Here is a 22,185-nt window from a genome sequence, read left to right on the forward strand (position 1 = left end):
CCAGGTGTGGTGGTGCATGCCTGTAGTTCCAGCTACTAGGGAGGCTGAGACAGGAGAATTGCTTGAACCTGGGAGGCAGAGGTTGCAGTGAGGCGAGATCGTGCCACTGCACTCCAGCCTGGGTGACAGAGTGAGACTGCATCTCAAAAAAAAAAAAAAAGGCAAGCTCAAAGGTCCTAAGAAGAATTTTTCTCTTGAATTCTGATAAGGAATTATCTGATGCAATCACTATCATTTGTATGTAATAAATACAGTAGAGGCCATGACATAAAATCAAAGTGCAGTTCATTAAAAGCAATCTTGTAAGGGACTAAAATAATGCTAAGAATGATCTCTGGTGATCTGGCTTGATAGAAAAGAAAGAAGCGTTCTTTTAATATTTTTGTGTGGGCAGCACATTCATATGGTTTGAAATTCAAAGAAAGAAAAATAATGAAAAGCTTCCTTTTAATTTTGTTCCTTGCAACTAGTTTCTTCCCCATATACAGCTACTGTAAAATATCTTCTAGCCATCCATTTTATGCCTCCATAATAAATATATGTATATGAATATATTCTTTCCCTTCTTTTAAAAATATAAATAGTGTCATATTAAAGACAATGCTCTGTGCCTTGTTTTTTCTACTAGTATATCTTGGCATTTTTAACCTATTATATGTAGTTTCCTCATTTTTTTTAGCTACATAGTCTTCCATTGTCTAAATACACCATAATTTATTTAAGCCGTCCTCTACTCTTGGACTTTCAGCTTTCCTTTTCTTTTGCACACACCTTGTTCATGTCATTTCACCTACTCATGAGTATATCTGTAATGTAAAATACTTCAAATCGGAATCAATGGCATAAAGGGTATACACATTTGTAAAATTTGATAAATATTGCCAAATAAGAGGTTGTACCTTTTTATATTCCCAGCAATAATGTATGAAAGTGTGTATTTCTCCACAGCTTTTCCAACAGTTTTAATAATTTTAAATCTTTGCCAATTTGTTGGGTGAAAAATGTACAATATACTGCACATATTAAAAGAATACACATTTGATGAGTTTTGACATGTATACACCTGTGAAGCCGTCACTATAATCAACTTAACATATTCATCACTCTCAAAAGTTTCCTTGTGCCTTTTGTAATCCCTTCCTTCTTTTCCTCTCTCCTCATTTCCAGGGAGCCACTGATCTGTCACTGTAGTTTGCTTATGACTTGTATTTGGAATCCTACAGTATATACTTTTGCTGTTTGGCATTTAGCTCTTTTTTTTTTTTTTTTTTGAGACAGAGTCTTGTTCTGTCATCCAGGCTGGAGTGCAGTGACACAATCATGGCTCACTGTTGCCTAGATCTCTGGGCTCAAGGGATCCTCTTAGGCTCAAGGGATCCTCCCATCTCAGCTTCCTGAGAAGCTGGGACTGCAGGCATGTGCCACTGGGCCTAATTTTTTTTTTTTAATTTATTTTCATAGAGATGGGGTCTCACTATGTTACCCCTGCTGGTGTCAAACTCCTGGCCTCAAGCAGTCCTCTTGCTTTGGCCCCCCAAGCTGTTGGGATTATAGACGTAATCCATGTTGTGTGTATCAATAGGTTGTTCCTTTTTATTGCTAAGTAGTATTCCATTATATTGATACATCACAGTTTATCCATTCACCTGTTGATAGTTTCCAGTTTTGGGCTATTAACAAATAAAGCTGCTAGGAACGTTCTATAAGACTTGACCTGCACATATTCTTGGGTAAATAGGAATGGAATGGGTGGATGCTACATGGAGGTGTATCTTTGAAAGAAACTGCTGAACTGTTTTGCCACCAGCAGTTTACATCTCCATCAGCAGTGTTTGAGAGTTTTCATTTGCTCTGCATCAGAATTTTTTTTTTTTTTTTGTGAGAGAGTCTCCCTCTATTTATCACCCAGGCTGGAGTGCAGTGGTGTGATTATAGCTCACTGCAGCCTCGACCTTGGACTCATGCCATCCTCCCATCTCAGCCTCCCAAGCAGCTGGGAGTAGCTAGGACCACAGGTGTGTACCACCATGCCCAGCTCATTTTTTAAATTTTTTTGTGGAAATGGGGTTTTGCCATGCTGCACAGGCTGGTCTTGAACTCCTGGGCTCCAGTGATCCTCCCACTTTGCTTCCCAAAGTGTTGGGATTACAGGTGTAAGCCACCATATCTGGCCAACAACTTTTTTTTTTTTTTTTTTTTTGAGAAGGAGTCTCACTCTGTTGCCCAGGCTGGACTGCTGTGGTATGATCTTGGCTCACTGCAACCTCTGCCCCCCAGGTTCAAGCGATTCTTGTACCTCAGCTTCCTGAGTAGCTGGGATTACAGGCATGCGCCACCATGCCTAGCTAAAATTTTTGTATTGTTAGTAGAGGTGGGGTTTCACCATGTTGGCCAGGCTGGTCTTGAACTCCTGACCTCAGGTGATCCACCTGCACCTGCCTCCCAAAGTGTGGGGATATAGGCGTGAGCCACTGTGTCCGGTCAAAATTTTTATTTTTATGTAATATAATGTGTTGACATTTGCTTTTTAGTTTCTGGAATTTGTGTCATACTCAGAAAGATCTTCCTGACTTTCTAAAAAAATTCTTACCACAGTTTTTGCTTGTTTGTTTGTTTTTGTTTTTTGAGATGGAGTCTCACCCTGTCGCCCAGGCTGGAGTGCAGTGGTGTGATCTTGGCTCATTGCAACCTCTGCCTCCCAGGTTCAAGTGATTCTCCTGCCTCAGCCTCCCAAGTAGCCAGGATTACAGGTGTGTACCACCACACCTGGCTAATTTTGTCTTTTTAGTAGAGACAGGGTTTCACCATGTTGGTCAGGCTGGTCTCAAACTCCAGCGATCCACCCACCTCGGCCTCCCGAAGTGCTGGGATTATAGGCATGGGCCACCGCACCCAGCCAACACAGTATATTCATATATATATATATGTATTTATTTATTTTTTCTTTTTTTAAGAAACAGGATCTTGCTATATTGCCCAGGCTGGAATGCACTGGCTTTTCACAGGCATGATCTTAGTGCACTAGGCCCTTGAATTCCTGGGCTCAAGCAATCCTCTTTCCTTGGCCTCCTGAGTAGTTGGGACTGCAGGTGTGCAACACCATGCCTGGCTATTCTAATATTTTATCATCTCATTTTTACATATAAATCTGATTCAGATTCAGGTCCTTTTTTCCCCACATGTCTCAACACTATTAATAGATTTGAGATTCTAACTTAATTAAATTCTTTGGTTTTTTTTCTGAGACAGAGTCTTGCTATGTCGCCCAGGCTGAAGTGCAGTAGTATGATCTTGGCTCACTGCAACCTCTGCCTTCTGGGTTCAAATGATGTTCCTGCCTCAGCTTCTTGAGTAGCTGGGACTATAGGCATGCGCCACCATGCCCAGCTAGTTTTTGTAGTTTTGGTAGAGATGGGGTTTCACTATGTTGGCCAGGCTGGTCTCGAACTCCTGACCTCAGGTGATCCACCTGCCTCAACCTCCCAGAATGTTAGGATTATAGGTGTGAGCCACCGTGCATGGCCACTTAATTAAATTCCTATACATAAATGGGACTATTTCTCAACTTCTTATTTATTGATTTGCTTATTTATGTACCATTTTAATATCTGATAGAGCTAATTCCCACTTGTTGATACAGGAATTTCTTAAGCTGGGGTCTGTGTCTATGAGTTTGTGGGAGATGAGGGAAGTCTATGAATCCAGTGAAATACACATTTATAATTGTGGTTGCAATGTGATCCTTTCTGGGGAGAAATCCATAATTTCATTAGATTCTCAAAAGGATGCATGACTCCATAAATGTTGAACCACAGATCTAGAAGAATTAGAGCCTTATATCCTTAAGGCAGTCCCTCATGAATGTTAATCTTTTTAAATCAAATTTCGTTATGAACTGTGGATGTAAGTAATTGCTTGTGCATACATAGAATAATATCTGGAAAATGCATGAGAAATTGATAACACTGGTTGTCAGAAGATGGGAACTGGTGGTGTTTGAGGAACAAAGGTGGGAGGGAGACTTCATTACTTTATTATATTTTTGGAATTTGGAACCTTATGATTGTATTACCTTTTCCAAAAAGTGCATAATATTTTAAAAATTAAGGTGACCAACTGGATGACTCTTCAGTAGTGTCTCTAGAATGATCTCTGTGGAAAAGGAACAATTCTTGGTTATTTCTTACTGGCCTCTTTGTTTTTTTTTTTTTTTTGAGACAGAGTCTCATTCTGTGGCCCAGGCTGAAGTGCAGTGGCTCTCTGCAACCTTCGGCTCACTGCAACCTTCGCCTCCTGGGTTCAAGCAATTCTCCTGCCTCAGCCTCATGAATAGCTGGGACTATAGGCACATGCTGCCATGCCTGGCTAGTTTTTTTTTTTTTTTAGAGGGAGTCTCACCTATCGCCCAGGCTAGAGTGCAGTGGCATGATCTCGGCTCACTGCAACCTCCGCCTCCCACGTTCAAGCGATTTTTCTACCTCAGTCTCCCTGGTAGCTGGGACTACAGGTGCGTACCACCACACCCTGCTAATTTTTGTATTTTTAGTAGAGACGGGGTTTCACCATATTGGCCAGGTTGGTCTCGAACTCCTGGCCTCGTGATCCAACCACCTCGGCCTCCCAAAGTGCTGGGATTACAGGCGTGAGCCACCGTGCCTGGCCCTAGTTTTTGTATTTTTAGTGGAGACAAGGTTTCACCATGTTGGCCAGGCTAGCTCAAACTCCAGACCTGTAGTGACTTGTTCACCTCAGCCTCCCAGAGTGTTAGGATTACAGGTGTGAGCCACCGCACCTGGCCTTTCTTACTAGCTTTTTTATATTACTAGATTTAATGCCAGAGTTCTTTGCTAGGTCACCTTCCAAACCACTGCCAATTACATTACCTCTGAATCTCATTTCTTTGCAAAAGTGAAAAATAAACTTGCAAAATGGTTGTATGGATTAAATGAGATAATATATGTAAAACATTTGGCACAAATGTTAGTTCCTTTTCTCAATATAATTTTTTTCTTTATAGGGAGTCTGAAGACACAGTATTGCTGGTCCTCAAAGAGATCTACCAAACCCAGGGTATCTTCCTTGATCAGCCTTTACAGTAAAAATAACCCATCTATGCCTGCTTAATGTAAGTTTTAAAATGTCATGTATGTAGTGTAATTCTTTTTTTTTTTTTTTTTTTTTTTGAGACGGAGTCTTGCTCTGTCGCCCAGGCTGGAGTGCAGTGGCCGGATCTCAGCTCACTGCAAGCTCCGCCTCCCGGGTTCACGCCATTCTCCTGCCTCAGCCTCCCGAGTAGCTGGGACTACAGGCGCCCGCCACCTGGCCCGGCTAGTTTTTTGTATTTTTTAGTAGAGACGGGGTTTTACCGTGTTAGCCAGGATGGTCTCGATCTTCTGACCTCGTGATCCGCCCGTCTCGGCCTCCCAAAGTGCTGGGATTACAGGCTTGAGCCACCGCGCCCGGCCTGTAGTGTAATTCTTACATATTAACATGTTATAATGAGCGATGGAGCCTCAAGCTCTTTGTAAATATACTTGCTATTGTCTATCACCAGGATCTAGGCTGCTATTCATTTTTAGAGGGACTGGTAGAAATTTATGGGGAAAAAAACACAGTAGCCCATTTAGAGGAAGATTAGTGTATGTCTGTTTTGCTAGAGATTTTGTCCAATGACACCTGTCATTTTTTAGGATCTAAACTCAGTCTTAATGGTTCTGTTACTAAGAATTGCTGTGGCAACAGTTATGATTTTAATTACCAACCACCCATCCTGAGATTTAAATTACTCAGCCTTTTAGATGTGAAATTACAAAGTCTGTATATTCGACTCTGGCATTCTCTGTGGTTGCCTTCCAGTTGTGACTGCAGCTCTTCTCCCACTTTCTTCCCTAGACGGACATTGAGGGATCCTTCCCCAGAAAATCCACCTGTTTGTTGCTGCAATTTTCCTCTCCTCAGCTGCGTCATTTCCTGCATGTTGGCTGCCACTTACTCACCACTGTGGTCTTTGGAAGATAATCTTCCTCTTTGGAAATGAATGGGAAAGCAAAAGGCCTTATTACTTTTAACCACTGGCTTCATATAAACACTTGCCATTTTTTCTTCATAGCTGGGGGTGGTTTGTATCTTTAATTCTTTGATGATAGTTTGTAGGTGCCACACTTTATTGATTAGTACTTGACATGGTGTATAGCCTATTTTGGGTTTGATTTGTTTTGGGTGGCGTAGACATGTTTTTAAGGAACTTATTGCTTATCTTTAGAAAATGTTCTAGTTTGGAAACAGATTCTTGAGATTTAGAAGGCATTTTGGAGTACACTTATCTCTTGTTTGTATTGAACTGAAGGCTAAGTCTCAGTGGATATGAAAAAGACTTTTGGGTGATTTATTTTTTAACCTGCATTTCTTTCTTATGTGTAGTATATGAAGAAAGACTAAAATGTAGCTTTAAAAAAGTGTTGTTTACTCTCTTAGAACTGACTGACAGACTTATTGCCAGAAATCACTGATGTTCATTGTTTTTGCAACTGTTTGAGCTGCTGTAAGAGTCTAAAGTTGACAAGTTAGTTCATGTTAGATGCATCTTTATAAAGCAAAGATGTTGTATATCCTAGGCCTCCCTTTTATATTTGATATAAGTTATTTGCTAATAGCTTCTATTCTTATGTTGAAAGTAGTTGTAAAAGCTGATGAACCTGAAATTACGTAGCCTGTACAGGCTGCTGAGGTTCTAAATAAAATCTTTTAGTGGTGCCTTTATGGTGAAACAGAATTTGTCACCTGCCATTTCTACTTGGGCTAAGGTAGTATTGTGTATCCTCTTTCCTTCTTAGGCATCCATAATCTGCAAAGCATATTTAAAAGGCTCTTGGCATAGGCAGCATTGGTTGGCAGGTAGGTTTGGCTAGGGGGAAATGTTTAACTTATTCTGAAAGAAAAACTTATTTCTGTAGGGTCCAAGAAACAGCTATTGCAGTCAGTGTCAGCCGAATCTGCAACATATGAAGTGAGGTTTACTTCTAAGAACATAAGTGACTGCACACTAATTTTGTCAAGGCATCTTTTCACTACTTTGCTGTAGATTTTTCTTCTTCATTGGTCAGAGTTTGTCACTGTCTTTGTAGTTCTCTTTATGATAGTCCTTTATACTTGCTCTCAGATTCCACAGGCCTCTGTTTATAGAGTGGCAAAGGCAGGCGAGCTGTGGTTTACTGTTTATAAATTTTTTTATAAATGTTATGGTTTCCGAAGCCACTGGCATTTAATATTTACTAAGCCATTCCTTAGACAGCAGTGATCTTTATCCCTTTCTGGAGAGAAAAGGAAAATGAAGGGTAATTACTGTCACCATGGAGACTGTAGAGGTAAGGTTGGGGTATAGGTCAGGCCTGGCCTTTCTTTGTCATCTCCTTATAGCCTAATGCTAAGTATGCCACTAAGTTTCAGATATATGGAATACTTTATTTTTTAAAAAGTATATAAACTCTGAGTTATTGAGAATTAAGTATTCACTGTATATTAAGGGGAAGCTTTTGCCAAGTTGTGGTCTTCAAATTTATGTTTACTCTTCCTATTGGCACAACAGGCGCTGTTTAAGAGTAAACCAAAGGATAAGCAGAGGGAGTCCCTGTAACCAAAGATGGACAGCATAGCCCTGGATAGCCAGATAAACTACTCTTTGTATTAAGGAATGTTTCTTTCCTAGTGGTGAAGGGTGGGTAACTGTGAAAGAACTTTATATCTTGTCTATTCATGGTATTATAGCTGTATATTCCCAGCATAATAAGCTTGATTGAAATCCTGTATTTAGTCATATATTATTTGCACTGCTTCATTTGTATTATGTGCAATCTCTAGACCAAGCCTATTTTTAAAGTCTGGTATAGCATCATTTTGTACATATTCCCAGCTGCAGAACTAGTATCACTTATCTCAGCAAAAGAGATTGTTTGCATGGAAAGATTAATAGCACTGATTAGATTTCTAATATTTTGCACTTTTGAAATGTTTGTTTTTTACGTGATTATATTTAAAAATTTAGTAAATACTAAAATGGAACCATACTGACTAGTGGCCTACTTTTACCTGGACCCACCCATCACAAAGTCAAGAAAATCAATACAGTCACGATTTTATCTGCCTTTATGTATTACTAAAACAAAAAAATAAGTTTTGGGCAAAGAACTAATATGTAAGTTCTTTCCCGTTGACTGGTATTTTCATTGTCATAGGCAGAATTTAAGTTCAGAATTTAAAGCATGGCAATTATAAGAGACTTTCCCTTGGTATTTGTAAATATTAGCCAGTACTATAGATAACAGCAGTTGAATCACTTATGGCGGATGGGGAATTCAGTGTTTTGCTTTACTAAAGTTCCAGCCCCTTAATGTAATTTAAATATTTTAAAAAGCACACATTTACCATTTTATTTGAATATCAGGTTTACTGAAGGAAAAAGATAGATATATTGAAAATATAGGAAGATACACATAAAAGACAAGGTCATATTTAAAGTACAATCACAATAAAGAGAAAGGGAGCTGTAGGTCCTACAGCATCAGTTCTGATGACATCCTGTAATTGTTCCTTATATCCCATTGTGAAGAAGAGGCAGAAAAAGATTTATCTGTCCTTCAGATGATGATACCTGTCATTTTTCTTTTCTGCCTTAGTCACTTGGCAGTGTTGGTGCATTTGAGCAGATCTTCAGTCATGAATGGAAGGAAGGAAGCTCGCGAGCACAGTTATGGTCAAATGAGGTAGAAATAGTCATCTGTTAGTAGTGCTGAAACCACACTCCTGACCATTTTCTTCTTTATTATTGTGTTCACTTAGTAATTCAACAAATTGTTTATACCCACGGTGTTCAAAATGTACAGCAGTACCAGATGGCTGGACTCAGATAAGATGTGCACAAAAGTGATAAATTACCCCAGATTCAACATTTTCCTATTTAAGGCTTGATGGAATTGTCATCAGAGAAGGTAAACAGAATCAAAGTAATTTAGTTGGCCATGTCCTAGATTTTAAGATCTTGAGCTATACGAAATGGAAATTAAGTTTTGATAATTAGCTTCTGAGATAAGATGGGGCTATGTAAAGGCTTCTTTGTGACAAGATCTTTCTAAGAATGGCGTTTAAATTAAATGTAAAGGCCGGGCGTGGTGGCTCAAGCCTGTAATCCCAGCACTTTGGGAGGCCAAGGCAGGCGGATCACGAGGTCAGGAGATCGAGACCATCCTGGCTGACACGGTGAAACCCCGTCTCTACTAAGAAATACAAAAAACTAGCCGGGCGAGGTGGCGGGCGCCTGTAGTCCCAGCTACTGGGGAGGCTGAGGCAGGAGAATGGCATGAACCTGGGAGGCGGAGCTTGCAGTGAGCTGAGATCCGGCCACTGCACTCCAGCCTGGGCGGCAGAGCGAGACTCCGTCTCAAAAAAAAAAAAAAAAAAAAAAAAATTAAATGTAAAAACACTGTAGATCTTCGGATATCAATCTGATAGACCAGATTTATAAGGTGTTGGACACCTTTGAAAGATCCTTTTACTAGAATGTATGGCATACAGTAGTAGAAAAGAACCGTAACTCCTCAAGATAGATCTGTGTGAGCAGGGACAAAAGTGTGTAATCATTTGGAGGCAGAATACAGTGTAGCTTATGTCCTCACTTGCACCTTGGAAGAGGAAAAAAAGGCCAGAATTTCTTGTCTTGTGCATGGTCCAGTTAGGAGGGCTAGTTCACCTATTTTCCATTAAGGTAGATTCAATTTTTTTTTTTTTTTTTGAGGAAGGTCTCGCTCTGTTGCCTAGGCTGGAGTGCAGTGGCACGATCTTGGCTCACTGGAACCTCCGCCTCCAGGTTCAAGCAATTCTCCTACCTCAGCCTCCCGAGTAGCTGGAATTACAGGCACATCACCACTCCCGGCTAATTTTTGTATTTTTAGTAGAGACGGGGTTTCATCACGTTGGCCATGCTGGTCCCGAACTCCTGACCTCAGGTGATCCACCCTCCTCGGCCTCCCAAAGTGTTGTGATTACAGGCATGAGCCACCATGCCCAGCCAGATTCAATTTTTAAATATCAAAACAATAAGAATCCCCAGGCTTCTTCTGTGCAGTTGGAAGTGCAAGTTTGTCTTGAAATGGTTTATGGCATTCTGCATCCGTCAAAGGAGGATAATACTGCCGATAGCAGACATAGGCAAATGTAATTCCAATCATGGATCCAACTAGTACATCTGAAGAGAGTGGAAACAATGTCTTCTCTTAATATTAGGCTCCTAAATCCTACTACACACACATGTAGCGTAGAGGACCTGGCCCTCCAGGATACTCTACGGTGGTGCTTAAAATAACCTCAGTTCCAGATTTATGGTTTCTAAATAAAATATTTTTATTCTCAATTTTATCATAGTTACAGGATTATCATTGTCAGGTTGCTCTCTGAACACCAAATCAAAACACATCTTAAGTAAGTATAATAAGCTTTGTTCTGAGTGTACTAAATTAGAATTTTTCTAACTCAGAAGAGTGACAAAGGTCCACTTACTGCTATTCATCTACCCATTTTCACCATTTAAAGGGTCCTAGAGGAAGGAATAAAGTATTTTAAGGGTTGCTTCTCGCCGGGCGCAGTGGCTCACGCCTGTAATCCCAGCACTTTGAGATGACGAGGCAGGCGGATCACGAGGTCAGGAGATCGAGACCAGCCTGGCCAAGTGAAACCCCATCTCTACTAAAAATACAAAAATTAGCCGGGCATGGTGGCACATGCCTGTAATCCCAGCTATTCAGGAGGCTGAGGCAGGAGAATCGCTCAAAAAAAAAAAAAAAGTTGCTTCTCTTTGCAGAAAACTAGTTTATTTAAAATAGGGTTCCTGAGGACCTGTGGGCAGTACTTCCAACGTTTTTTTGGAATTGTGGTTTTGAAGGTATTCTATAATTTTTTATTTTTTTTAGACAGAGTCTCACTCTGTCACCCAGACTGGAGAGCAGTGGCGTGATCTCAGCTCACTGCAACCTCCACCTCCTGGGTTCAAGCGATTCTCCTGCCACAGCCTTCTGAGTAGCTGGGACTACAAGCATGTGCCACCATGCCTGGCTAATTTTTGTATTTTTATTTATTTATTTTTGAGACAGAGTTTTGCTCTCATTGCCCAGGCTGGAGTGCAGTGGTGCGATGTCGGCTCACTGCAACCTCTACCTCCCAGGTTCAAGCCATTCTCCTGCCTCAGCCTCCCAAGCAGCTGGGATGAAAGGCATGTGCCACCACGCCCAGCTAATTTTGTATTTTTAGTAGAGATAGCATTTCACTCTGTTGGTCAGGCTGGTCTTGAACTCCTGATCTCAGGTAATCCACCCACCTCACCCTCCCAAAGTGCTGGGATTACAGGCGTGAGCCACTGCGCCTGGCCTCAGTTTTTGTATTTTTAGTAGAGACGGGGTTTCAATATGTTGGCCAGGATGGTCTTGAACTCCTGACTTCAGGCGATCCGCCTGCCTCAGCCTCCCAAAGTGCTGGAATTATAGGCGTAGGCCACCACGCCCAGCCAGGTGTTCTACAATTTGGATATTTTACTTACTATAGCATTCAGCTTAAACTTGTTTGGTTTGATTACAATTTTACGTTTTCTTGAATTTTACTTATGTTTTTGAACAAAAGTCCTATGACAATGAACCTAATTTTTAAGAGAGTAAATTGAACTCTGAGGTTTTAAATTTCCTGTGGATGCAGTTTAACTTGAACTTACAATGCTTCAAATAATGGAAAAATTAGGATATCTTTGGTAAACTCTTTTTGTCTTATCTTTCCTATAATTTTAAATGTATATTCTTAGTATAGAACCCAGACCATCCATATTCATTATTTTGTTCATTCAGCAGATATTTAGTAACTGTCTCCTCTATGCTAGGTGCTAGGAATAAAATGAGTGAAATATGCAAGCTTCCATGGCTTGAGTACTTTGCTTACCTTGCCAGTGATGCTTGTAGTCACATGTGCGGGACAGTGCAATCACAGCTGCAAAAAGTAGAGGTGACAGAAAGGCACAGAACCTCCAAGATTTCCCACGGCCTTGTGGTGTGAAGCAGTGTAACTTCCCTGCCAGGTAGAAGGAAGCAAAGGCCAGACCAGCAAATGCAACTGGAACAAGAAAAACTTTTAAGTGGTGTGTCTTTTAAAGGAAGCTACCTCATTCATCCCCACATAGGAGGCTAGGAAGCATGAGTATGTTTTTATTTATTTATTTATTTTTGAGACAGAGTCTTGCTCTGTCATCCAGGCTGGAGTGCAGTGGCACCATCTCGGCTCACTGCAACCTCCACCACCCGAGTTCAAGCGATTCTCCTGCCTCAGCCTCCTCAGTAACTGGGACTATTTGCATGTGCCACCACCCACGGCTAATTTTTTTATTTTTAGTAGAGACGGGATTTCACCATGTTGGTTAGCCTGGTTTCGAACTCCTGGCCTCAAGTGACCTGCATGCCTTGGCCTCCCAATTGCTGGGATTACAGGTATGAGCCACCACACGCGGCCATGAGGATGTTTTAATCCTTTTTTGTGTATACTTCTAGTGTAAATCATTGTGAAGGAAAGGGAAACAAAAAGAAAAATGAAGGACTTAGTGCCCCAAAGTTCATGTTTTATCAGAGTATAGTTTTCAGAATACTAGCTATATGAATTAACTTGTTGATGCTTTAGTTTCCTCATCTATAAATGGGACTCATAAAAATAATAGTCCCCACCTCACTGGATTATTGTGAGCTATAATTAGGTAAATGAAAATGCTTCCAAGCACCTGACACACATACACTCTTCGTTAAAGGTATTTTTACTGCTAGTACAAGATTGCAGGATCTAGGCAAATAATATAATAATAATTAACTGTGCAAATCTTATAAAGGTAAATTCTTTCTGTTCTGTAATATTTACCCAGATAGTCAAGGCTCAGACTTGCTAAACTGTGGAGTTACTAAAGAAGGGGCGGGGGGGGGGGGGGGTGGGGAGCAGGGGGCGGGGTTTCCAAATTCTAGAAACAAGAGTAGTCAGATTTTCCCATCCCTACTAGCCTACTAGCTTTCTAGGTTAAATTCAATGACATGAAAACAAGCATAGGGGTAGAGTCCATATGATAGTCATACAGGAAGAATGTCCGCTGGGGAAGCTCTTTCGGCCCTCATTCACCACGTCCTTATCCCCTGTACACATCAAGTCAGAATGGGCTAGCCCATCAGGGAAGCAGCGGTAGAAGAAATCTGGGCGTGGCCTGGAAGCAAGAAGCATGGTTGGAACGTAAATCATTAACTCCAGAAATTATTTTTCAGTTGTAGCAGACATTAATAATCCTGTTAACTATTGGTCAAACAGTGCCCCAGGCAAAATAAAGTAACTGGATTAGTATAGTCACCACACTAAGAGAAAAGTCTTACTTCCAAGGTCAGCATTTAAATTAGGGGAAAACCCCACTCCAGTACATGATTAGTTTCTAGGGCAAACAGCAAATGACCCTGCAGCTTCAGGAGGTGCTCGAGAGGACACTGACCGGCTCTGCTGTGGCCGTTGGTGGGAAATGCTGTTCAGGGCAGAAAAGAGCCCAGGTGTCACCTGGAGGACTGAGGTATGGGGAAGGGAGTAAGCGTTGAATGAGAAAAGAAAAATCAGAGTGAAGATAAAGGGAAAAGAATGAGAAAGACGTGTGGTGGACACCACCACTGTCCTGGTGGGTAAGGGCTGAAGCAGACGCTGAGGTGGTTAGCTGTCGTCACTTACCTCCCTACGATCAGCTTTATTGTGTTGGTAAAGACGCCATTCAGAGCCAGGGCAAGGCTGGCAGCTGCAAAGCAAAGCCCTAAGTTAGAAGGATCTGCCTAGGAGGAAAGGCATGGTCATAGCCTCATTAAGAGAGCAGCCGTACTGTTTCTGAGATGGATAGAACCCAACAAGACCTGGGCCCAAAAATAATTAAGGTCTTCAGTGATCACTTTTGTAGTCGAGAACTTTTGTACTAGGCCAAAGACATTTCTGAAGTACAAATAACCCAGTGCATTTAGGCACAGGGCTGCCTGCGGTGTAGCCTGCATAACCAAGTCCCTGCAGTGCTATTTTCCTCTCCCGCCGGGATGGAGTTCCTTTAGGAATGCAGAACTCAGTGGCCTCCACACAGGCTCACCGTGGCTGAACCCCACAACGACTTCCTAGGTTCCCAGCACGAAGACACCGGCCAGAAAGGACTAGTGCTCACCCAGGCAGGCTTGTCTGCTGTCTCTTGTGTCTGCCTTCTTGAGAAATTTGGCCAGGAAGATCAGAGACAGTGGAGAGAGAAATGCAATAACCTGAATTAGAATGTCAGAGGTTAAAAACAATTAAAAAAAAAAGCCACACTCATGGTTAAAGTAGCTCCTACAGGAAAGAGGGACGTGAAACAGCAGGACTCACTAGCGCTAACATAAGGTGTCTGAAAGCGCATAACCGGGAGCCAGGCGGCGCCACCAGCGAACAGCAGCAACTGTGCGGCTCGGGCCCCGGTACCTCAGGCTGAGGCACAGAGCACCCGGGAAAACGTTGTATCAGCCGAAAGAGGCTCGGACATCCTCCTCTCTCAATCAGGATCTTAAACACTAGAGCCCTAGGAGGCGGAACCCAGCGCATAGCAGCGGAGTGGGTAGTGGGTCCCTACAGAGGCCGTCTCCACGGAGGAAAAAGCACAGGTGCCCGCGGGAAGCCCGGTTACGGGGAGGGAAGAGGGACGATCTTTCTCCACGCACAAACATCGGCTTGGTGGGGAAATACTCCGCCTCCACGTAGGGGTTCCGGTAGAGCCACATCTCCTCCGGCTGGATGAGTCTCTGGAACGGGGGGAGCAGCTCCGTCACCCTAGAGGGGAACAAAGAAGCGCAGAGCAGGTCGCCTGGCTTCCTCCCTGCTTCCCCACTGCCCGGCCCGCCGCCCCCTGCCGCCTGCCTGCCTGGGAAGCGGGGCCGCCCGGACCCGGCCGTGGATCTTACAGGAAGGCCGCGAACAGCGCGAGCCGCACGCCCACTTCGGCCCCAAAGGCCACCGCCGCCGCCGCCTTCCCCATCCGGCCGCGAGCGCCGAGCGACGCCGCGCTGACGTGGCCGCCTCCGCGGGGAGGGCCGGGCCGGGAACTGCTCACCGCCCCCTCTCCCAGCCGCCCGCGCTCCGGCCGCTGCCCAGGAAGCCGGCCTGGCGGCTGTGCCGAGGGCAAAGGGGACGCAAAGTCAGCGGAGCTGCCCTCCGGTGCGTTCAGCGGGGAGCCAACGCCCCAGTTTCAGCCGAGTAGGTCGGCGTGCGGTCCATGAGCAGCTCCTCTCCACACCCCAACCACACAACCGCGGGGAGCAGCCTTCTCCCGGGACCTCGCCTCTAAACAGAAAACCAAACAGCTGGCTCTCAGATCCTGGTTCCCTAGCAACACAGCCGCATTCTGCAGGAAACTACACTGGCTGAGGTTGGCTAGATTGTGTCATTTAGTCCTCCCACCCAGGATGGCCTCCTGCCCAGAGTGTTGTAGCAAAAAATTACTGGCAAAGAACAAGCCCATATATTTAATTTGGAACATACAGGACAATTTATTGAAGTCAATCTCAAGCAAAATCTGAAATCAGTGGAATGTCATTAAAAACCTTTCCAAATTAATCCTCACGGAAGCAAAAAACACATTGGAATTCCAAAGTATTTGTAAAATAAAAAAGGCAACATCAGTAAATATAATGTACAAAAATTATATGTTCCTACCAGCACACACATCAGTAAAGAAGCTTAAATATTACAGGCAATCCTAAATACACTGTAACTAGTCAACAATAAGCTATCTATATACAGGTTAACCAAGCTTTACACATTTCACACTATGCAATAAAACATAGGCCAATCAACAAAATCCTCAAAATATTATATATCTTGAAGTCTATGTGGCAACATCAAGTCATTATACAGTAATGCCCTAGTGGAACACCCCCAGGGAAAATGAACACTAATCCCTTAGTGTCAAGAGCTTCTAGCCAAGTCACAGAAACTCAAAAGAGATTGACTTTAGTGAATATTGATGCTTTGTTATTAAAGACTCAAGTCTCAAGTGATTTAGGCAAAATAACAGTTCACAGGATCTACAAAGTTTATTACAGATAAAGTACAGAAATAACCAATCTACAAAGATCATCATCATAAAGAACACGAGAAAATGAAAATGGAGTCTGTAGGTATCTGTGTTTTGTTGTGCAATATCACTCAAATGGGTACAAATGAATTTCTTGTATCAATTCCAAATATACACATACCCTTGTATATAAAAAATGATATTAGCCAGTTGTAATACTCATTTAGCATCTTGGTTATTAGTGGCAATATGATTTTCTTAACATAGGGCATGTAACAGGACAAATGAGATAAAATGACAACAAAGTAAGTTTTATCCAGTCCATTTCTAAACTGACAAGAATACCTTATCAATACCTTCTATAGGTAATCTGACAGATACTTGAGGGCTGTTTGCACACATCAAGTGTGTTGGCAGGCAGGGAGGGGAGCAGTAAAAGCTTAGGGTGCTTTCTCACTAACTAGCAGATGCAGTAATGCCACATAAGAAAACTTAAAGACTGAATAAATGACTTTGGCATCTATTCTATTTTCCCTTTTTACTTACATGTAAATTACTTTTACAGCCTACTGAAGGACAGGCAATTCTCATCCCCCTCCCACTTCGTACATACTTGCCACAAGCACCCAAACTTGCCACTTACGCAATGGACTGACCAAAACAAAACAAAAAACAGAAATGTTTTTTGAAAGACACAGATTACCCACATTTTGCGAGTGTAACGTAAGTGCAATTTTTTTATTTTTTTCCCTACATAGACATAGTAAAAGGAAAGAAGATGTGCTTGGGGACAGGGTTGACAAAATGACAAAATAAAGAACGTACATAAGAAGTATTTGTAAAAATGCTGGTATCTCATGCAGGAGTCTCTTCCTCAAATGTGTTCAATCAATCCGAGCTATCTACTCTGAACACTCTCCCATTTGCAAAACTTCACCTTTAATCCACGCTAAAGAGGATAAGAGACTAGGCTACTTATTTTCAAAACGGTTTACAAAACAATGCTTTCTACTTCATAAATGTAAAAAGAAACTGTAAAATAAGGAGAATCTGAAGAGTTTCAAGTACTTAAAAAACCTGAATTCAATGAGGCAGAGGTCTCAATGTTAAAGTGACTACTTCGTACCTGTGGTAAACATTATCCCCCCCCCCTTACCCTATTATAACCCCCTTTCTCCTGGTACCCCACCCCAGGTAAAAGTTGGTGAGATTTCAGTATATACACATTTCCAACTTTTCAGTATTTGTTAATTCATTGCAAAGCTGTCAAATTATAGTATTCCCTAGTCCATCTGAAAATGGAACCAAGTTCTACTTTTTGTTTTACAAATAACCAGAGACCAATTCTAGGTGGCCCTAGGCCAAAGGAAAGTGTTTCAGTTCATCAATTCATGTCTGCACCAACTTGGACAACTGGGGGTGGCTGGATGCATCAGCCTTGTGAAAAGTAACTTTAGTCTACGCTGCCCAGAAATAAAGCAACTTTCCAATGTCCTTTTTCTCATGTGGAAGTACATAGAATGTCAGCTTCCCAGCCGTGAGGGCTCCATAGCCACTGTTTTCTTATCTTCTAAGAGGACATGGCAGGTGGCAGCCAGCACCTTGACTTTAAGGTGAATGCTAAAGGAAGAGCTTTGTATTTAAAATGAAATGAAAGACAAGCAACAAGTCCTGGGCAGTCCAGAGATTATATTGTCTACAGATGGCCTGGTTGCAAACTGTAGGTCTGGGTTTGAACTATTGGAATACACCGTGCAAGAAACTACTCAAAAAGGAAATTCCACTTCATGATCTAGGAAAGTTGTTCAACAGCCTGTCCCATCTGAGGGTCCTTTACATGATACTCAGTATCTCAGTTCTACAACATTATTTACAGACATGTTTTCAAATATTTTGTGTAAATGGCAGAAGGGAGCTGGGGGCAGCCCCCCTGCCTCCATTAAATGTTTTAGCTTTCAGGTATGTTCCTGACTTGTATAGAAAATTCCAAATTTTAAATGATTCTCAAACTCAGCCAGTTCTATAGATTAGGCCAGATCATTTTTGAGAATTAAGATACAGTGGGAACTTGTTAAAACAAAAATGAAAATAAAACTCACGTCACTCCTGTCTCTCTCCCTGATTAGACATTAAAGAGATGAATCACTGCCTCTGGCTGCTTCAGCCTTCCAGGAATGAAGGGCCATCCACTCTGCCCTTCTCACCCAGCCAGGGGCTGCTCTTCCCATTCCTCCCTCACAGCAGTGGCGGTCCAGCCCCTCCCTCCCCTGCACAGTGCCTGGGAAGGTTTCCCAGGATTTCATCTTTAGCTCTTACTGATCCAATTTCTGAAGCTTTAGGCTGATTATCAAAAATCTTATGTTCACTTCTTCCTTCAACAAATTAACATGTGGTTAAAAAAAAATACCACCATTAGCCCATGCTGCTTTAAGTTATTTCATTGTTTGACAAGAATAAAAACCAACCACTTACACTGACCACATATAGATTTAAAAGTTAACAAATGTCAACTTCAGACTATGAGTGAGCAATGTGTCTTTTGGAATATTTCATTGGTGTAGCACAGGCACAGTGCATGTATACTCATGCACACATAAAGGACAATTTTCTCTTTCTGTATCTATAATCTGCAACTTAAAAATATATAAAATAGGTCAACATTGACGCTATGGAGATGTGAGGAGAGCTCCTTGGCACCGGCATGACTAAAACCGCTTTTTAGACCATTAAAGAACACTCATGGCCAAAGACTTCAGAACTATGGTTAGCATTTTTTTTTTTTTTTTTTTTTTTTTTTTGAGACCAGGAGTTTCGCTCTGTCGCCCAGGCTGGAGTGCAGTGATATGATTTTGGCTCACTGCAACCTCCACGTCCTGGGTTCAAGTGATTCTTCTGCCTCAGCCTCCCGAGAAACTGGGACTACAGGCATGTGCCACCATGCCCAGCTACTTTTTGTATTTTTAGTAGAGACAGGGTTTCACCATGTTGGTCAGGCTGGTCTCAAACTCCTGACCTCGTGTTCTGCCCACCTCGGCCTCCCAGAGTACTGGGATTACAGGTGTGAGCCACTGCACCCGGCAGCTATTTTGTTTTCTACTCTGATTTCTGAAATGGTGAAACAATCCTATTAATCATATATTTTTTAATTTCATCAGAGCTCTGTTACAGATATGACACAATGAAGAAGCTGCATAAAAGTACTGAAACCTAAGGTATCTGTAGTATATAGGATGTACCCTGGCTTACCATATAAAAGTCATTAGATAGTAAATAGCACTAAGTCTAAAAGCAAGGAGATAAGATTTCATGTTGGATACTGTTTCAACAAGAACTGTATTTGGAATATTAAAGGAAATCCTTATGTTAGTAAGTTTAAAAAACCAAACATCATATACAAAATAAAATTTTAGTATGATAAAACCTAGGTTTTCTTATTTTTTAAAAGGACATCAAACTCTATAATTGCTCAAGAGCAAAGTTTAGTGTTTTGGTGAGCTGTATTTCATCTTACTTGTAGCAATTATATTTGGTGACATGGATTGCATTTTCCATTTTGCTCTTTTGGGACCATATCTAATCAACAGAAGTATTGGAAGCCCAATGAGTCACCGCAGAATTAATTGCTGGAGTCAGGCAAATGGCAGTTTAGGAGCTTCAGTAAAAGAATTGTAGTGTTGTTTTTTACAAGAGAAAATCCAGTATAATTGCACATTTACATACAAAAAAAAGAGGCACAAAACAGCTTTTCACCCTCTTTCCATAGAAGAACTCTAAATTGATAAGCAAATGGAACACTCAGTACAGCTGAAGGAATGTGGTAGAGCATCTACCCTCCCTACCTTCCTAAGGTTACTAGGTACTTGAGGGAAAATAAATGCTAACCAGGTACCAGCAATTGTAAGCAGTCAAAATTCACAGAGAAAGTTAACGTTCATTCAAGCTAACCCTAGACTTCTACTTAGTACAGTGTTACAACAATGTCTGACATTACTAATTATTTCATACAAGGAATACTGGAATATAGATATTCCTAAGCATTAAAAGCCAAGTGAGTTTGGTGAGCAGACATCTTGGTATACTCGCGTCTATGAGTCAAGCGTCACCGTCAACCATTTTTGCTAACACTGACTTTCTTGAGAGTTTTCTCCAAGTGCTTCCTAAGATGAAGTGTGTTTGTGTGGCTCTTATGTACCCTGTAAAAGTAGAAGTTCTTCCCCTTACTCAATGGGAGCAATCTTAAGTACTGGATAATAATAGAAATTCTTTACATGTAACCTGGGGATGCCCCTATAACTTTCACCCCCTAAATTAGGAACTCAACCAAAAAGATCTATTCAAATACAATTCAAACTCACTTGTGTGGTTTTACCAGGAAACATGACTGAATGGTCAGGTGACAAAAGAAATGTTTGAGTAGGAGAGGAAAACAGAGACAAAAAATAAAATGCCTGTAATTCTTTCCAATTTAGACCAGGGTCTACAATAAAATTGGACAGGAAATGGTGCTTATATGATACAACTTTTGGTTTGTGCCTTCATCCCCCTTTAGCTGCCTTTATGTGTCAGGAAAATAGGCGTGACCATTCCAACTATGCTTCATATCCACAGAAACGCACTTCATCCAAAATCCAAACCATCCCTGTCAATGGAGAACGTTTCAAAAATCAGTGAGCACATCCATTCCTCTTTTCCCTTCCACCAAGGAAACACACCATATACCTTTCTAGGTAAAGTTACCATAGTACAAAGCCCACCTTGTTTAAGAACACAGAGGTAAAATCCACCGAGGCATTGTTTTTAAGAGGCCAGATTTAATACTTCCATAGAGCCCTTCTCTAAGTCTATGAAAAGCATTCTGAAGGGAAAGAGAAGTGAGCCTACCTACTGCTCAGTAAAGAGGTATATAAAGCTTATCATACCCTTTCCTAGAGGGCTTTCTCAGATTCCTACTTAAAACACACACACACTTGATTAGACTATTGAACTACACTTCTTGAAATTCCTAAAAATGAAAATAAATAAAGGAATGATGGCTACTTTTGCTTTATACAACCAAGGAACACATCTTAGACTTTAAATTTATCTCATTAACACAACTTTCTTTTCTCTTTGTTCTTATTTTAAAAGCAAAAACATTTCTTTTTCAAGCTGCAATGGCATTGAAGCACAATAAAAGGCAAGAAAAGACCAAGGGAATTTAACCCTCCACAAAAGAATCCCCAAACCAACCAAACAAAACAGAAAAACCAGACACCACCAACTGCTTCTGCCTGCATGAACTGGTTTCCCATTTTGGCTTTAATAAGGCAGTTCCGATGGCAAAGGCTGTATGCACTGTAGCAGTCTCTTCTTTTTAAATGCATGATCTATTTGCTTTTTTTCACGTAAATAGAAAGGAGGGGACACCACACATTTATTCTTTTACTTCTTCTCCATGATCCTGTGATTCCCATTTACATTTTATCTTGCTCCAGTATTCTGGTGACACAGGAGCCATGGGGTCATGTTCCGAGCAGCAGAGGCGGCCTTCCAGTGCGGAGGGAACCAGGGCCCCCTTTTCATGATCTTTACAAAATGAATGTGGACAGAACTCACAGAAGGAAACAGCTGCACTGCTGCACTCATCGCACTGATGCCACGGACACTCCCACTTTCCTAATTCGGGGAGAAGGGGAGGAAGAAGAAGTGCCCAAGTTAGTGCCTGTCTTGATTACCCATGAAAAACCCAGGTTCCTTTTTCTCTAATTGGAGATGGAATTCAATTGAATACAACTCCAAATTTCAACCAAACACAGATCTGGGTGTATTATTTAGGACGGATGTGAGCTACTGGCCAAAACCCAACGCCATAGGTACCAACTACCCACTTATGGGAACAGTATACAAGAAGAAACCAATCCTTGATGAACCACAGGGTATCCCAAATGTGTAAGGGGAAAGATTTTTTTGCCAGCATAATTTTTTGCTATTGTTTGCTCTATTCAACATTTCCTATCCCATGGCATGGAATATATTCTGAGTTACACATAGTTGGCAAAGACACAAGTTAGGGAAAGGGTCCTGAAGGTCCA

At 41.7% G+C, this 22,185-nt stretch overlaps 3 protein-coding genes across 54 annotated transcripts in view; 1 reads left to right on the forward strand and 2 right to left on the reverse strand.

Moving 5' to 3' along the window:
- DDHD2 (DDHD domain containing 2) overlaps nucleotides 1–22,185 on the forward strand; it is a 45,754-nt gene that overhangs the window by 23,168 nt on the left and 401 nt on the right. For 15 of the 27 annotated variants that reach the window (XR_012416367.1, XR_012416369.1, XR_012416373.1 and 12 more), the window contains 2 exons: nucleotides 5,018–5,125; nucleotides 5,893–8,061. Coding sequence is in view for 20 of the 27 variants with exons in the window: in XM_045399030.3 (XP_045254965.1) it covers nucleotides 5,018–5,099 (82 nt within the window). In the remaining 7 variants the exon portion in view is untranslated. Of the gene's footprint in view, nucleotides 1–4,386; nucleotides 4,509–5,017; nucleotides 5,148–5,465; nucleotides 5,554–5,856; nucleotides 8,062–22,185 lie in introns of those variants that run through there. The other 12 variants (XR_012416368.1, XM_045399031.3, XM_073998609.1 and 9 more) reach the window with 5 other exon arrangements.
- PLPP5 (phospholipid phosphatase 5) lies at nucleotides 9,930–15,091 on the reverse strand. 12 transcript variants are annotated; one of them, XM_005563091.5, is made up of 7 exons: nucleotides 15,003–15,091; nucleotides 14,763–14,871; nucleotides 14,240–14,273; nucleotides 13,768–13,831; nucleotides 13,140–13,264; nucleotides 11,971–12,141; nucleotides 9,930–10,237 (listed from the first exon to the last, which is right to left on the reverse strand). In XM_005563091.5, exons 1-7 carry the CDS (start codon nucleotides 15,074–15,076, stop codon nucleotides 10,074–10,076), a joined length of 741 nt encoding a protein of 246 aa, XP_005563148.2. In that variant the 5' UTR covers nucleotides 15,077–15,091; the 3' UTR covers nucleotides 9,930–10,073. The 12 variants fall into 12 exon arrangements, with proteins under 12 accessions (XP_005563148.2, XP_005563147.2, XP_005563145.2 ...); XM_005563090.5 differs by having other exon boundaries at nucleotides 14,240–14,276; XM_005563088.5 differs by having other exon boundaries at nucleotides 14,240–14,330.
- NSD3 (nuclear receptor binding SET domain protein 3) overlaps nucleotides 15,563–22,185 on the reverse strand; it is a 115,240-nt gene continuing 108,617 nt past the window's right edge. For 9 of the 15 annotated variants that reach the window (XM_073998574.1, XM_005563084.5, XM_005563083.5 and 6 more), the window contains one exon: nucleotides 15,563–21,769. In XM_073998574.1, coding sequence (XP_073854675.1) covers nucleotides 21,528–21,769 — 242 coding nt within the window. In that variant the 3' untranslated portion in view covers nucleotides 15,563–21,527. The remainder of the gene's footprint in view (nucleotides 21,770–22,185) is intronic. The other 6 variants (XR_012416364.1, XR_012416362.1, XR_012416361.1 and 3 more) reach the window with 2 other exon arrangements.

Source organism: Macaca fascicularis, chromosome 8 (genome assembly GCF_037993035.2).
Source record: "Macaca fascicularis isolate 582-1 chromosome 8, T2T-MFA8v1.1".
NCBI lineage: Eukaryota > Metazoa > Chordata > Mammalia > Primates > Cercopithecidae > Macaca > Macaca fascicularis.

Excerpts from the sequence above, each read along its gene's own strand:
- PLPP5 (XM_045399041.3), bottom strand. The coding sequence starts at position 14,646 with ATGCGCTGGGTTCCGCCTCCTAGGGCTCTAGTGTTTAAGATCCTGATT. Across the intron at positions 14,331-14,433 it reads GACACCTTATGTTAGCGCTA|GTTATTGCATTTCTCTCTCC; the intron begins GTGAGTCCTGCT and ends ATTCTAATTCAG. Across the intron at positions 13,832-14,239 it reads CAGCAGACAAGCCTGCCTGG|CTGCCAGCCTTGCCCTGGCT; the intron begins GTGAGCACTAGT and ends TTTGCTTTGCAG.